The sequence below is a fragment of the Colletes gigas genome, unplaced genomic scaffold (genome assembly GCF_013123115.1).
Source record: "Colletes gigas isolate AHSC1104 unplaced genomic scaffold, ASM1312311v1 Colletes_gigas_Sc00013, whole genome shotgun sequence".
Taxonomy (NCBI): Eukaryota; Metazoa; Arthropoda; class Insecta; order Hymenoptera; family Colletidae; genus Colletes; species Colletes gigas.
Genome location: NW_025106642.1, coordinates 1,229,953 through 1,246,112, shown reverse-complemented (window position 1 = coordinate 1,246,112; position 16,160 = coordinate 1,229,953). Strand labels below are relative to the sequence as shown.

The 16,160-nt window shown below is 46.6% G+C and overlaps 1 protein-coding gene across 1 annotated transcript in view; it reads right to left on the bottom strand.

The window, feature by feature from the left end:
• LOC122399470 overlaps positions 1-16,160 on the bottom strand; it is a 374,300-nt gene that overhangs the window by 114,319 nt on the left and 243,821 nt on the right. Inside the window, exons 5-8 of the mRNA XM_043400169.1 lie at positions 15,581-15,784; positions 14,391-14,555; positions 7,523-7,549; positions 4,169-4,342 (exon numbers count right to left, since the gene is read on the bottom strand). Coding sequence (XP_043256104.1) covers positions 4,169-4,342; positions 7,523-7,549; positions 14,391-14,555; positions 15,581-15,784 — 570 coding nt within the window. The remainder of the gene's footprint in view (positions 1-4,168; positions 4,343-7,522; positions 7,550-14,390; positions 14,556-15,580; positions 15,785-16,160) is intronic.

Below are 16,160 nucleotides of genomic sequence, written 5' to 3'. Positions count from 1 at the left end.
GTTTATGCGCTGTTGCGCGCGTGACTCGCGTCTTTTATTAAACTGGACAAAAACAGAATCGAAGACGTACTGAAAATAATTGACTACAAATATTTCAATGTTTTCGATGAATATTTATTTCGAGAAATTCAAGATTAAGAAGGTTAAATTCAATCTTCCCCCTCCCCCTCTCTCTTTCTTCTACGTACTCAGTCACAAGTTTTAGAGTAATTATATCGTACGAAAGTTATAAAATTGCAGCGAATACCACTACGGATTTTACAAAATTTAGTTTGACTCGGTGATCCTAATGAATTTAAAATAGTCGAAACTTCTGAAAGCTCGCCATCTTGAAAGCTTTGGTACGTTGTAGATCCTCGAGACTCTACAGTGTGTTGGAAATATCGAACAGTGTTGAAAGATCAACGTTAAAGACTTAAAAAATCGTGCGATCCATGTTCGGTTGGGTGTATGTTCCTCAGCCACAGCGTATACCGGAATTTTGTTTTTCAGTGGCCTTTTATTCAGATTCGCGCGTTACTTTTAGTCGAACGATCAAACAAGTTTGGTCCAAGTTCATAATTACTGCAACGAGGACTGCTCGAAGAGGTCGAGGAGGAAACGTTACAGAGGACTTCAAAGAGAAACAGAGAAGCGCCGCGTCTTGATAAACTTCCAAACTACTTCGACTCGACGCCGAAGTCACGAGACATCGTTAAGCGACAGCGCGTTATTTACAGCGACGCGTCGTATAATGTCTTTGTTATTTACGATCGTATAAAAAAATTGAATCCACAGTCCGGAAAGTCCAACACGAAGAAAAATGGCGTTGGTAATTCCGCGAGCACGTTTCTCTATTTTTCCCTAAACAGAATCCAGCGAAGACGCGCCGTCGCTCCCGAAGGTGCAACAATAATTATTTCTAATTTCCGGTTATGCAAAAATACGTAAAGCTTAAGCACTCCCGGATAATAATATCCGTTCTCCCCGTAGACGCTCTCGGGGGTGCGGTGAATTTCGTTCCCCCGGCCGCGAACCATAGGCCACGAGGTAATTTGCGTGGAACGACGCCGGGGCGAGAACGGAAAATACGCGAACCGCCATTTCTTTCGCAGAGGCGAATCACACACCCGCGATTTCCGGTCTTATCGTGTCCGAGGAACGTTCGATAACACGGGAAACCGCTGGGGGGGTTGTCGGCGACAGTTTCCATACAGTTGTTTATGGGTTTCGAGAACATCGATCAGTAACTTCAGCGCGTTCGAACAATAGCCTATAGCGTCGAGTTAATTTCGAAACTACGAGCGTTTATAGATACTCAAACTTGCGAGCGTAATATTAGTTGCACCCCTTGTCGTTTGAAAAATGTCTAAACGCATGGTCGCGTCAGAAACGAAGGGAATCCAGCTCTGTTGGCGAAAACGCTGGACACGTTCCGGAGTTTTAGTTCTCGTGAAAAGGACGTCCGCGTCATTGTCGCGTCGCGGTGCAGTCGTACGCAGCCTTGAGAGCAGTAAAATTTCCCCCATGCGTATAATTTGATATACACCGCGGAAACCTGATTACGCGTCGGAAACGCAAGAGGGGAGAGACGGAGAGCGCGATGGGGGTTGCCGCGGGTTACAAGTGGCAACCATCGGTCCGAGGCCATCGATGGAGGGCTGGATGCTTTATTGTCCACGGAAGAATCGTCACTCGCCAGTACCCCGCGTCCGTTCGTGAGTTACCGCCTCGTAATGCACGGTATTATCTCGAAAAGCATGGCGGTACGCGCGATTTTTCGACTATCGCCATTACGCAGCATCAAGCCTGTTGACGCTTTATCGACGGACTTAACGCGCCCCGAAAACGGCCAGTTTTCAATTCCCGAGATCCCCTGATTGCTCGCTAGATAGTCCCCTGTGCCCGGAACGGACGAGAAGAATGTGTTGAAATATTATATTCGGACGAACATACGCGATCTATCGATTACATTTACCAAGATTACATCCACGAAATAGATGCATTATAATTGCAGTGTAATTAAACCGTAATTACACGGAAATTGCACGATAATTATACGGTTAAATGATTTACGATTATGATTACACGACAGTATCACGATAATTGGAATATAATTACAGTGCATTCAGTTTGTGTATTATTAATGATATAAAGCTGGTTCAAGACCGAACCGCGATACTATCGTGGAAAGGCATACCAAATTCGATCGTTCTCGAATAATCGGTTTTACTATGTTTTACTGTTAACTGGGACTACGAAAGTGTTTTGTTGTTTGTTTTCATTAGGGAGCATAAAAATTGGAACAAGGTCGGCAATGGAGGTATTGATTTTTCACGGTGGAAAGGATCGCCGCATTCAATGAACCTTTGCGCTCCGTTAAAGCGATACGGCTTATCGAGAATGCATTACTATAAATTCGCGTGTAAACATAGCGAGCCATGCATCGGGCAACGATACACCGGCGAAACGCTGCCCCCGTAAAATTCGGGTGATCCTAGGAAAATACAGAGCCATCCAATCGTTCCGTACTGCTTTACAGAGCGACCGGAAGTAATCGCATTGAATAAAACACCGCGCGGCTATAAAATAGAATTCATACACTCCACGCGGCCACGGTATCGAGACGTTACTGTCGGTTGTGATTTTTCGGGAATAAATCAAGACGGTAGACGTCTAGCAAGGGTATAATTTACCAACAGTATTTGTGTACACGAGACTCTGCCGGAGTCGAGCGACCCGCGAGGAAAATGTGGAGCAATATTATTGAAGCAAACAGTCTGCAGTCATAACGAATTTATAGTTCTGATATTATGCAGTTCCGTGCAACGTTAGTTCTGAATTTTAAATTAAACCAAAACCCCGGGAAGAATGGGAAGATGTTTATGCGAGCAGCCCGCTAAAGGAAATCTGCGACTTTCGAGGAACGAGGAAAAGATACACCGTGTAACGTGGGTAAACATTGTTATCTCGGATTTCGTGTTCAACGACTCGAAAAATGTTTAAACGTCGAAGGGATAGAGGGAGATCGGGACAGGTGTCGAGGCTGATCGAACTCCGATCCGAGCGTTGTAACACGCCGGGGCGCTCGAAAATATCGTCTCCAGGCAGCCTCGATGATTAACGATCGCGAATAACCACGCTTGTTAATACCGCGTCCCTATTATCGTAGAAGTGTTTATAGCATCGGCGAACGCGAATCGAACGCGGCAGTATGTAAATCGCGCGTATAACACACAGTACACGCGTGGCTGGAGTAGTGTGCGCGTGTGTGTCGCGCTCTCGCAGTCGAGATCCGCGGGGCTGTAACGACCGGTACAAACGATGTTTAGTCGCCGGGCAATATACTAATGGTATGTACATAGAAATATAGAGAAACGAATACACACCGAGTATATTTACAATGAATTAACGGGGGCGTTAATGCAAAATCCCCGGGTCTACTTCGCCATTAGTTTAAACAGATTTCCAACGTTCGCGACCTCTCCGCATCTACATAACCCGGGGAATCGGGTACGCGGCAAAATTAAACACTACTCGCTGAAAACTGAACCGCATTATCTAGCGCTGTCCCGGCGTGGCGGTTCTCTCGAATGGATTTTCCAACCGAGTCGACGACTCGCTCTCCCGAAACCGGAAACCCTTTAACGAGCGGATCGATCACGATCCAGAACAGCCATTTCTAACGATCGACCTTGTCGCGTTTCAATTTTCGTGCCCGAACACGCCTTTGCGTATCTGGTAACTCCAGCTTTTAATCCCACCGCGTTTCGGTGTTCTCTGACCTCGCAGACCGTCGAATTAAATAGTAATCAGTTTTAATACGTTCCTCCCTGCCCCTCGTTCGAGCCGGAAGACGGGTTGCCCGACTTCCTCTTTTCACTCGACGGAGATTTTATCTTTCCGAAAGTTTCATAACTGGCGGCTGCATCGGTAATGTATCTTCGGGGTTTCAATAAAGCGCGAAGGGCCGCGGAAATAATGAGAAACGACGCCCACGCGTGCACTTCGTCAGCCGTTCGCTAATTAATTTCGAGCAATCGCGCGCAAGTTTAATCCGATGCGTCAGCGATCGTCATGCGGGGATACAAGGGTTCACGTTGCGACGCTGCTTGATCGATACCAACCATACTCGAGCTCCGAGAGCCTTTGATCCAGACAAATTTTTAAAACGAAAATTCCGACTTACCCGAATATTTCTCCGTCTGCATTTGCTCGGTTGGCACAGCGAAGTTTCCCGTTGCATTCGGTGGACAGCCATTTCGACTTTGTTGCGACCGCAGAGTGTGAGTCGCGTGGAGAGACGGGCCACGCGGCGGCACTTCCGGTGGCGCTGGTTCCGGCGGTGAATCTCTACCCGTGTCTGGAAAGAAACGTGCGGAAATTCGTACTTGTTCGAGCCAGCCAACCACATTCTATGCGTGCGTCTAAAGCATCGGGGGGTCTGTTATTTTAATTATCTATCAAAACTGGTAAGAGTAATACTATATCATTTTTCTTTCATTAAAAAATGCATCGATGTCTGTGAAAAAGTTATAAAATTGGAAAGCTGCGCCAGGAGCGACGCGCGACATACATTTATTTTATGACCGAATGATTTATGTACCGGCACAATTATATTAAAGACCATTCTCTCTCATTTGCGTCCCCTTATTCGCGGCGGCATTCACGTAATACCGATTACTGGCCGGTGGAAATGCGAGCAATTAAACGGCATCAATAACTAACCATCTCCTAATTACGTTTCATGCATGCGGGTACGAAGGACCTATTTCGCGCGACGCTGTGTTCGATTACTCGACGCGCGCGGTGGAAAAAAAAAAAAAGAGAGAGAAATACCGGCTGAATAGGGGAACCTTACGATCGGGGTATTAACCGCATTATTATAATATCGATGTCATTATCCAAAAGTGCACATCAAAAGCTGCGATAGCTGCGCGACGCAAAATGCAAATGCGAGTGTGTTTCTCTGCCGCAGATGCGACCTGCTCGCGTGTGCGCGGCTGGGATTCGAGTGTGTGAAATGCTTCTTCCTTTGCGGAGGGTTCGGTGTATGAGAGCAGATCCGGGCAAATTTCGAGACCAAAATGAAAGCTAAACTATTCAAAACATCTTAATCTTTCCTCTCTCGCGACGTTATCGAAACTATATTTGTCGTGTATTTGAATTTAATTAAACAATTACCTTTTAAATATATCGTTTAAACATTTTAATGATGCAAAGAGTAGTTCGTTACTTCGTTACATCGAATTAAAAATGATTATTTTCGATATCGTTTCGTTAAATACAACGAAAATGTATTTCGAAAATGAAGTAACAGCGATATGGGCTAATCTGTTATTTAAAATGGTATATTCGCAAGTGCTCGTATCTATCCGGAATCGAAATAAAAACTGGTTATCCAATACCAGGTTTGTTCCGTATTAATATTGTTTCAGAATGATACTTAATCAGTTAATTATATTGAATTAATGCAAATGTTTGATCATCGTTATTACGTGTATAAATATACACGATACACGATTTACGTAAACTAAATACACCGAACAAGCCGTGCGCGTGAACTAACGGTGGAAGCCAATTTTCACCTTTGGCGGGCGTTCAGTTTTCCCTGTTTTAAATATAAACGCTTATTACAACGTCAAAGCCGCAACGGCAATTCTAAAAATTTTTCATTTCCGCCCACGCCACGACGTTCCGGCCCTTAGGGCTCTGTGTTGCGGGCGTTTCGAAGTCAAGTTGCTTATAAAGTTATTCAAACTTGTAAGGAACTCTTCCCGGCGAATAATTAAAGTTACCTAAATATAAAGGGCACAAAGGATGGGCTGCCAGGCATGCTGGGAGCAGCACAAATATTCGAGAAAGCACTACCGCGTTATGCGCACATCGTCGGAAAATAAACACTCTCGAGATCGTTTAGTCGAATTTACGAAACGGGTACTAAGAGCCCCGGTCGCAGACACGAGCAAAAATTCTGATGAATTTTAAAACGGAAAGTTTGAATAGCAAACGCAAACTGCCATTCATATATGTGGGAAATTCTGGGAACAATAACTCGCCACTTTCAACAATCAAAATGCTTTTATTCTTCTAAGAATCCGCTCTCTTCGACGTCTTATTATACATTCCAAGTACATACAACCAAATACATTTCCAATACATTCCATTCATACCTCTCAATACGACACCTCGAGCCAGGCCCAGCATCCCACATATATGAATTATTAATTGAAAATAAAAATCGTGCGCGTCTCGAAACTAGTAAAACATTGTCCTATTCGAGAAGGAAAGTTGCAATTGTGTTTTGGAGCGCATCGTTGCACCAATAAAAAGAAGCGAGGCTATACACGTACACCATTTTATCTTTTCTCGTTTCAATTGCGTGACGCCACTTACACCGACAACAAAGGACTGCACACGCAGTTACAATTCCCAGAAAGATAGATACGATCGAACCATGTAACAATTTTCTCCAGCAACATTTTCTTATCACGACATATTTTTCTGAATAATTCTGGTGCCACGACACGATGTAGTACTGCGATCATGATTAATACCGTATTACATATTACTAATTGTAGCACGATAAGTAACTTGGATGCAGTTCATAGCGTGTAGATTACGTCGCGGGAGCTGGGTATAAACCAGGGATGGGCAAAATTGAAATAACTCGTTACACGTTACGTTGAAAACGATTTTGTGTGTCAGTGGATCACGTGTCGCTTGTTCTATCGGCAACATCATTCGCGTTATCGTTGTTACGAATGAACGAACTCGACAAAGAGCCTTATCTAAATTATAGAGAGACGTATCTTTTGATACTCGTTCGTCGAGCGTGATTAGGAAGTTTGGCGCGAATTATTCACACTTGCTTGCCCGTAAGCTGTAGTTTATAAATATAATCCGTGTACGTTGCGTGTAAGAACACGCGAGAGCAACGGAAACAGCTTGTAACGTGGAACGATCGCGCGGAGCATCGATAGTGCGTTAAATGTATATATATATATGTATATATATATAATTGAAGCAATGTATAACCATTAGGGGCTGTTAATGTTACAGGGCACATTATTGTAAATCAAGGTTAACTGCAATACGGTGGTTTATTACGCTCTCGCGAAGCTGTGTAACTTGGCTGCGGCAACTCCGATGCTGGATAATGGAATTTCGGTCTTCGACCATCTGGATTAAAATCTATTAACTCGGCGATTGCAACTTGTTCTTGTTTGCATACATCTGGGCGCGAAAATTGTTAAAAACGAGCTACTTGATTCGTTGGAAGTAACATGATGTGCTCTACTGTTAAATAAAGCATTGCTTTAGACAGTATTACCTCGTTAATTGGACCAGAGTAATTTTCTATTTAATTTAACTCGATCAAGAAGCGAATCCGAATCGCGGTCATGTAGCGAGGCAATTCCGTGCAAATAATGTTCAATTACGCGAAACAGTGGGTTCCTCGGCACACATACTAAGAGCATATTCTTTGAAAGCATAACAGCGAGTGCTAGACAGCGGGCACAGTCACACTTAATTTACATACCTGTGAAGTAAATAGGCCTGGGCAGACCTGTGCGTCAAGGAATGTGCAAAGAGAGAAAAGTGCATTAGTGCGGCAAGGTTGGCTGTGCGCTTGTGTGAATTGAAACGTGCTGTTACGTCAGGCCGGCTCCCGCGAGGTGAACGGAACCAGACTAACGCGTGAACGACGCCGATGAGCGAGGAAAAAGGGAAGAAAAAAAGAAAAAAGAGAAACAAAAAGGACGCGGGAGGGGATAAAATGAACGACGTTGAATGACACGGCGGTGCGCTGTCACGTTAAACGATAACGACCGGTGTAACGAGAGCGTGGCCTAGATCGCGAAGAATCGTCCGTCTGTAATTAGACCGTTCAAACTCGCTTCCACCCCCGCCGTCGACAGGTCGAAAACTTTGCTCATTAACGCGCGAGACTCGTTTCGTTTTTCATTAAAATTCCCCCAGCGCGATAATTGAGACCAGAGCGCAACACGTTCGCGTCTGCGGCTAAGCAGATGACGCATAACACGGAATCTGTAACTAGGATCGACTTTGACCGGCGATTCTATCAGACGTTGTACAATTATCACGGCCACGATTGCGGAGCTTCACTTTAAAATTTTGTCTCGTAAAGCTGGCACTTTCCTATTGGTAGAGCCTGTAGAGCGTCGAAAGTAGTAAATAACGGGAACTGGAGGACACGATTGCCCGGTTGGGTTACAATTACGTTAGAATCAGCGGGAGGGTTGGTTAGCGGTGCGAATTACAGACGAACAAGGGACGAAGACCGTTCCCGCGCGCGGCGTGCACGATATTTTCCGTAATAAGCGGTAATAATTGCTTAATTAAACCGGACCGTGAAACGCGCAATGCGTTTCTGTCAGCGGCAGCCGCGTCCGTCCCGTATCTTGGACAACTTTACCGTCGAAATGTACATTCGTTGCAGTTATTGAACAATTTGCTCGGCGTTGTTCGAGTGTTGGGAACACCTGTAACGCTCAATTACCAAGTCGATATCGCGCCGACGACGAACGAGAAAAACGTCTGCCGGCGTCGTTTCGCCCCTTGTGAATCCGCGATGAGTTATTTTCACGGCTGTCCGCGTCCCGACGCCGTTTATTGCGACTGACGCGAACGGATCCAACGTTTCGTTTCCTTCGATCCTGGACGGCTCGATCGCGACGAATTAACGTTTCGAGCAGAATTTTAAAACGACCAAGCATTCGGGGAGTCTTAATACGAGATTCGGAATTCAATTATACGCAATAAGCGTCTATCGAAGAGTGTTACTTCGATATGCGTAACGAAATCGACGCGGTAATGACAACGTTGTTTCATCGCGAATCACATCGTTCCCCCATTCAACCTTCAATTTCGTAATTATTTCAAGCACGATGAAACATTGAACGAAATACAATACAACTAGAAGAACAACTAGACTGTCGCCAGCACGCGAGTTCGATCGTTTGTCGGTCTACGCGTCGTCATTGAACGCGGTTTAAATCGCATTGCGATCCGTGATGGATCACCGTTTATAATGAAGCGAGCATCAAATCGAAATCAATTTTCTTCCGCGTCTGGTGGTATTAACTTCGATAGAATTCCTCGATGTCGATGGTACAATAGACAGAAAATTAGACGACGTTGTAGGGGCTCGATAGAGAATAAAAAATAAAAGTAGATACGTGTCACGAATTAGGTAAAACAGTTTATGACGTCGGAGACCTTCAGCGTCCAGTAAATTCAGCCGCGACTATGGCCAGGTAAAATTAAACCGGCGTCTGGTTTATTGCGACCGACAGAAGAAAATTTATAACTTTTAATTTAGCCCGTTCGGTGCGTATCACGGCCGCGCATTTATCAAAGTAATTCCATTTCGCCGCGCGCATCTAGCCGGGTTTCAAACGAAACGCATGCAAATTGGCATTGTCGGGACCGTTTTGAACGAGAATCCTCTTCAGACGTCGGCGCGGGTATTTCGCCAGCCGTAGTCGATTTCTCGTTATTTATTTACGCCCTTAATCAGATGCGAGATCCCGATACCCAGACACTGACAAAGTGGAAGTTTAGTCAATCGCCGGGCAGCCAATCGCAGATCGCGCGGGAGCATAACGGACAGAAAGGGGTGAGCCGGGGGTTATCCCTCATCCGTGGTCGGCGCTGGATAGAGTTAGTCAGACACTGCAAGGGTGTGCAAGGTGGCCGACAGTGACTTGATGCGGTTAGCGATTCGCGCTGGTAATTCGATTTGATGGTCTAATGCCTCCGTCACGTCCTACGGTACATATTCATGTAAATACGAATTATTTCCCGAGATACAACGGCACCGTTGCGGTCGCAACGTTCGTTGACCACTCCAGCACCGCTCGAGATTCGTTCCTTACTCCGCACGGTGCTCCAACAGCCGCCATTTTCCACCCAAAAGCTAATTTTACAACTTCCGCGTTCGGAAGAACCTTTTCAAAACCTTTTGGTAACTTTGAAATCCAGAATTTTAGGGGAGGTTCTCTTAAACAGGGACGCTATTAAGCCGACTACAAGAGTACTCTAAATATCGAGGAAACTTTTCTCTATCGACTCATTTGTATGCAAACACCCCTCCGTCGAAAATAAAGCGTAATTTATGTAAAAAGATTACTTGTACCGTAGGAGCTTATTTATGACAGGGAATCGAATTTTTAAAAGTTCGTCGCACGCCGTGCGCCATTGTGTTAGAATCGCTTAAACGGTAAACAGTGTAATGTGTACGTATTTAAATTTCTGCATATTTATGAGTGAAACTTCCACATTCGCACAACTTTCGCCGAAAGCAATTTTAAATTGACGCGATGCATTTGAAATCGCATTGAAGTTTCATAATTAGAGCCGTCAGGAGCGAATATTCAAACAGCGCGCGCGGTTCGAGTTATAAGGCCGGGGCCGGTTTAATCGGGAAAACATTTGGTACGAATTCACTGTTGATCGTACGTTGACCGTAGTTCGGTATTACAGAATTATTCAAACTCGCGGCTATCGAAATGCTATTAAAACTGTGGCCGTTATTAAAATTTCGCTAGGATTCTCTATTTGCTTGCTGCGGAAGATATAACGATTAAGCTCGATATTAGGTTACCGCACGGTCGTAGATTTTCAGCCGGAACGAAGCGGAAGAAGTGCAACGGTAACGATAATGGCGAACACGGACTATTGGCATAGTTTTCAAGTGGTGCTTAAAATTATTCCTATTTCGGGAAAGCCTGGCCGCGATCCAGATCGGCTCGTCCTTATCTTTTTGCCGTACGTTCGCGATTAAAACGAAAAAAAAAAAAGAACACAAAAAATATTTTCTTGCCACCGCGATCGATATTTCTTCCATGTTCCACCGTTTTTCCCCCGAAGCTTTTGGCTGTAAATTGTTACGGCACTACGGCGATCGTGTTTCACATTAAATCGCCGCTCGGGGGATCGGATGACCCGTCCGTTCCGAAGATACGGCCGTTGCCCGCATTATTTGCAATTTAAATAATCCGACGGATCGGTGATCAATCGTTCGATCCGACAACATTTTTCCCGGTCGAATAAGCTAATATCGTATACCGTACGGATTTATTAGGGTGACCCAGAAAATATTGCGCGTTCCAAAAGTTTCGTTGATTAAATCATAACTGCAGCGAAAAATAATTCCGACCGCCATGATCTACGGCCGTCCCTGCATCGTTCATGTTTTTAAATAAGAATCGCGTCCCTCCGTGATACTATGCCGATACAAAATACGAGTCGTTGCTCCTGAAGCACATTTTGCTAAAAAATTGTACCGATTACAGAATTGTATCTTTGTTTCTAAATATTTTCCGGGCCACCCCGATGCTCGTACGCGGTTCTTGCACCGAAATTTTCTAGGCCAGTCGCGGTGATCGATATCATATCTGCTGGCTCGCGGATTCATTTCAGGAAATGAAATCCCGCGATCGGGGAGCACGTGTTCTTCGATTCACTGGCTTAATTGTCTTTCGTCCTTTTATCCTGTCCGTAACGGGGCGATAATAGTTAGCCTTTGAACGAACTGAACCGGAAGACGCTTAAGGTTCATGGAACTATTCGAGATTACCCTATCGAATCGATGTTTATTAGTGTTTATAGCCACGTGGTCCACCCTGCGTGTAATAATAAAAAGCACCCGTATCTTTGTTCGCCCCGGTTCGAGGACCCGTCGAACGATTATTAAAAATACCGTCCGAAGTGTAAACGGGAGAATATTGAACGCGCGAGTGGCATCATCATGCAAACCGTAATTCTAGTCTGAATCTTCGACGCTATATTGCCTGCCGGAATGTCCCTGCGGTCTAATGGAGGCATCTCGTGGCATCTATTAGCAAATGGTTCCCAACGGTCAGGGCTTGCCCACGTTAACCCCGCGTCGGCCACCGCCAGAAAGACGATTGATATTACATTAGATCACCGTAGTTTAATATAGGCCAGCCGAAAACCGCGTTATTGAATTGCTGGCCAACGGGGACTCGACACAATTACGCTCGCTCGTCGACGCCAACGTCCTGGAGTCGAATATACATACGTACGCGTAAGTAAGTACATCTGCCAGCCATCCGCGAAAAACTACCCTTCCCAATCCTACAATTCTATTTATTTCGTCGAAACGTTGATATCAAGTTAAATTCGTACCACGTATTGTACGTATTATGATTTTTTTTTTTGGAATCAAAGCCTATTATTCTATAAAGTGGGGCATTTCCCTGCGATGAAACGAACAGCAAGTTACGATCGCCCTTCGCGTGACGGGCGCCGTTGGAAAACGTTAAATTGATTTTACGATTTCTCATTTCACGGTCCGAGAATGAATTTCATCGCTAAAATGTACCATAGGGCGTCCGTGCACCCTCTATCCGCAGGCGACGCGCTTCCGAGGGGCGCCACGAGGGAACTATACGCCATCCGCGTAAATAATATTGCAACTTTATCCGTAATTCTTTTGTCAACCGTCAACGCAGAGAGTTGCAATCGAAATACGCGCAATCAACGTGTTTCGAGGCGCGAAATTATTACAACCGTTCGAATTATTATCGTTTGCACGGCGTGGGTAACGTCGGGGACCGTGTACCGGTTACGTCGTCGCTTACGTGTCACTGATACATCAACGTCGGGAAGTTCGATCCGGCGATCCGCATTAACGTGCGCCCTTCACTCGACCGACGTCGGCCCGAGGGCGAGACTCGTAGCCACGTATCCGTCTTTAGAGAGGCTCCCGGTACATAATGTACAAGCCCTATGTGCGCGTGGCAGCCCGACTAGCGCTACATAGACGGCAGGGAGCTCCGGTCTTAATCCGCATCGCTAATTTCCACGGAATCTACGCGTAATGCGATCACACTTGAGCGGGCAGAGGCAATGGCTGCTCCGGCAACGGGCGTTGAATTCCCGGATGCAACGATCCGTGGAGCCAGGAGAGCCTCGATCTTTGCCCGGCGCTCCTGACCTCAACCTTCCTACGTCCTCCTTCGTTCGATGTTTCCGCGATATCGGCGAGCAGACTAATTCGCCGGCCGGGATCCCCGGCGTCAACGAAACACCCGGCAAACGAGATCCCGCGGCGAAATTCCGTTTAAAAGTTTAGCTGCCCGGGCCGCCGCACCATCGGCCAAGGGAGTAACTCCGGAAGCCGCAAAGCTACTTTCTCATCTCCGTGGTAACGCTAAAACTGCGTTACGCGGCGCACCGAGGAAGCCCGGCCAGGGCAGAGCGTCGTGCGCGACCAGGCCGGAGCCTAAATACCCCCGACATTCCAAAACAATATAGTCGCCGGGCTAACTTCCGCGCTGACCTACGCTCTAACTAGCCCGCCTAACTGCTAACTCCGTTACCAGCCTCCTCTGCGCACCCCTTTGTTCCACGTTCTCCTTTTCTCGTTCCTTTCCACGCCCTCTTTGTCCGCGTTACCCGACTACCAGTTACATCCAACGTACGTCGTCGCCGCTGGATTCGACAACAATGAGCTTAACTCTCAAAACCGAGAGTACCTTGGTTATTTAATGAGCCGACGCATAAGGTAGTTTGTCGATTACCGCGCTGTTGGGACGGCAGCCGTCGCGGCGTCTGAAACGTTTGCCTTTGCTCAAGATCCCTCGCCCTCGGCCGTTTCTCGAAGCATCGCAATTACGACGTCGGAACACGGCCGCGCGCGCGCGCGCGCCGCAAGAAATTCGGATTTAATTGTGCTCAGACCCCGCGAATATCCTCGAGAATTACCGCGAATTCTTACGACGCCCCAACCCCCCAGACACGGGGAATTACTTGTTAGCGATGAGTCTCGGTTCGAAATTATAGGCTGTTTTGATATGGAGGCTACGAGAAAGGGCTCCTAAGTAAATAATTAAGGGTTATGTCCTACGTGCTTCTATAGAAGCAAAATACGAAACGTTCCGAACGAAAGAGGCCATTGTTCGATGGTCGAAATCTGAGATCTTTCCCGGACGGCGCGGGGGCAGGGCAGTGACTATTAATATTAAGCTTTTAACGAGGAACACGTTTACACGAAACCTGATTTAACTCCGGCCAGGGGCTCGATACCGGCCCGGTAATCCTGTTAGTCCGGTAATCGTATTTGAGGCACGGATCGTTAACTTATCGCTCCGCGGGAAATTTTACGTTGTGATTTCCGTGGGCCGGCGCGCCTCGCGGCAATCGATGAAATTCATCCGGGGGTTTTCGAGTGTATCGAAATACGTTTCCAGTACGGCGAGCACCGTTATTTTATCGGGTAATTACGCGCGTGATTCGCGGAGAACTCGACGTGATACCTGGACGCGACGTGGGAAACGCGCACGACGAGTATGAGAGACGATGAAATGGCGCGAGAAATGGCAAGCGGATGAAGTCGGAAGGTGTTTGGTTTTGCTTACCGTTGGTGAGATGCATGCGAGTGTGCTCGTCGGGGAAGACGGTCTCCGAGCGGTCGCTGGCCGTCGAGCTGCTGCTCAGAGCACTAGCGTGACCCCGTCGTGTTCTTCGTCCCAGGGTTCCACCCCCGGTGTTCGTCTTTTTCGATGCTGCGTACACCGTTTCGCCTAGGACAGCCGAAGAACCCTTTATAACACCTTTCGAGGCATTCGAGTATCAGATATGATACAAAAACAAGTGGTAAAGTATCACGAGAAAGTGTTTAACGCATTGACTGCCACACCAAAACCGTACAATTGTCTACGAGATCAAAACTTCGATTTTAAATAATTGTAAACTGCATAACTTAAAATTTGTCTTGGGTACTTATTATCGTAACATTTCAATTTCAATTTCAGAATGAATTGTTTTAGTTCCGAAAGTCTTGTCGCCATATATGTATTTAATACATTCCCGTGGCATTTAGCTAGACAAAGGCGTCAACGCGCGGTAAACAAACCAGACTGATGCTAAACTGCTTTGTAACAGAGGTTATAAGAATCATGACAGTCTCTTGTGGCGTACTGATAGCAACTAAAACTCAATCACGGTCGTGAATTTACTGCCCGCGAGCCTGGCTCGCGATGTTTACGTTTCGACCGACCTTCTGTTCGCGAGTCTGGCTCGTTTGGGCCAAAATCTTTGTCACAAATCAGAAAAATGCCGCGTGAAAAGTTATCGGAATTTTACGATTTTTTGACCGAAGATTCGAACCGGTTAATAAAATACCGTCTGACACGATTCGCGTCGGTCACCCGAACGGATAGTCGATTCCCGCAGCTTCGTCGTCCCGCGAGTTAAAATCAGAATCAAAAATTCATACGTGGGAGCCGAATTTCCGGAATTTCGGTATGTTTTTCCTGGAAGTACGGTTCGTTGTTCTATCGCGATTTCCAGCGTAGTCGCGTTATAATATCAACCGGCGCCGATACAGAGCGGATGGTTAATATTTACAAGACCGGGAGACACGGCAGCACAAATGTTATTCCGAAACCCGGCAGCGGGCGACTCTTGCATTAATCAACCCTCTCGGCATCGACGTCGGCGTAACGTGTAACGCGACGTAACAACGGTATTCGTCTTGCAGCGTTTATGAGTATCATCTTGCGTGCCGGTGAGCGAAATCCGCTCGCGGCGCTAATTAACCCCGTACAGTTACCGTTCCGGGATCTCTCCGATGATATGCTCCCGTTGTAATGATGTCGGCGAGAGTTGGTGCTCTCGAGGGGAAACGGCGATGCCTGGCGATGATTCGGCGTCAAGGTTGGCGGCGGCGTCGGGAACGGCGTCGTCGGATTATCGGTGGTCGCTGCGCCCTCCGTGTCCGAACCAGTGCGATACGAACGGTCACCGACACCTGCGAGCCACGAAATTTTCACGGTTTACAACGTCTCGATACGATAAACGAGCTTCGACGTTTAGATTTACGGAGCATGTTCAACCCTTGCGCTATGACACAGATTCTGGTTCTATCAATCGTAGCAGCGGTTACACCTATCGTGAATCGTCCTGTATACCCACTATCCGACATTACCACGATTCTCTTGCCACCTACAACCCATCATTTCATCGACCAAACGCGTCGAACACGCGTTCGAACGCGTCCATGTTGTCCATCGGATTGTCCGGCATCGAGCCAGTCTTGGACGCGTGACGCAAATACGATTGTTCAAGATCGACCGGGAACATAAACGTACGGAGCACTAGGGGGATCGGTTGATTCCTGATTCCGG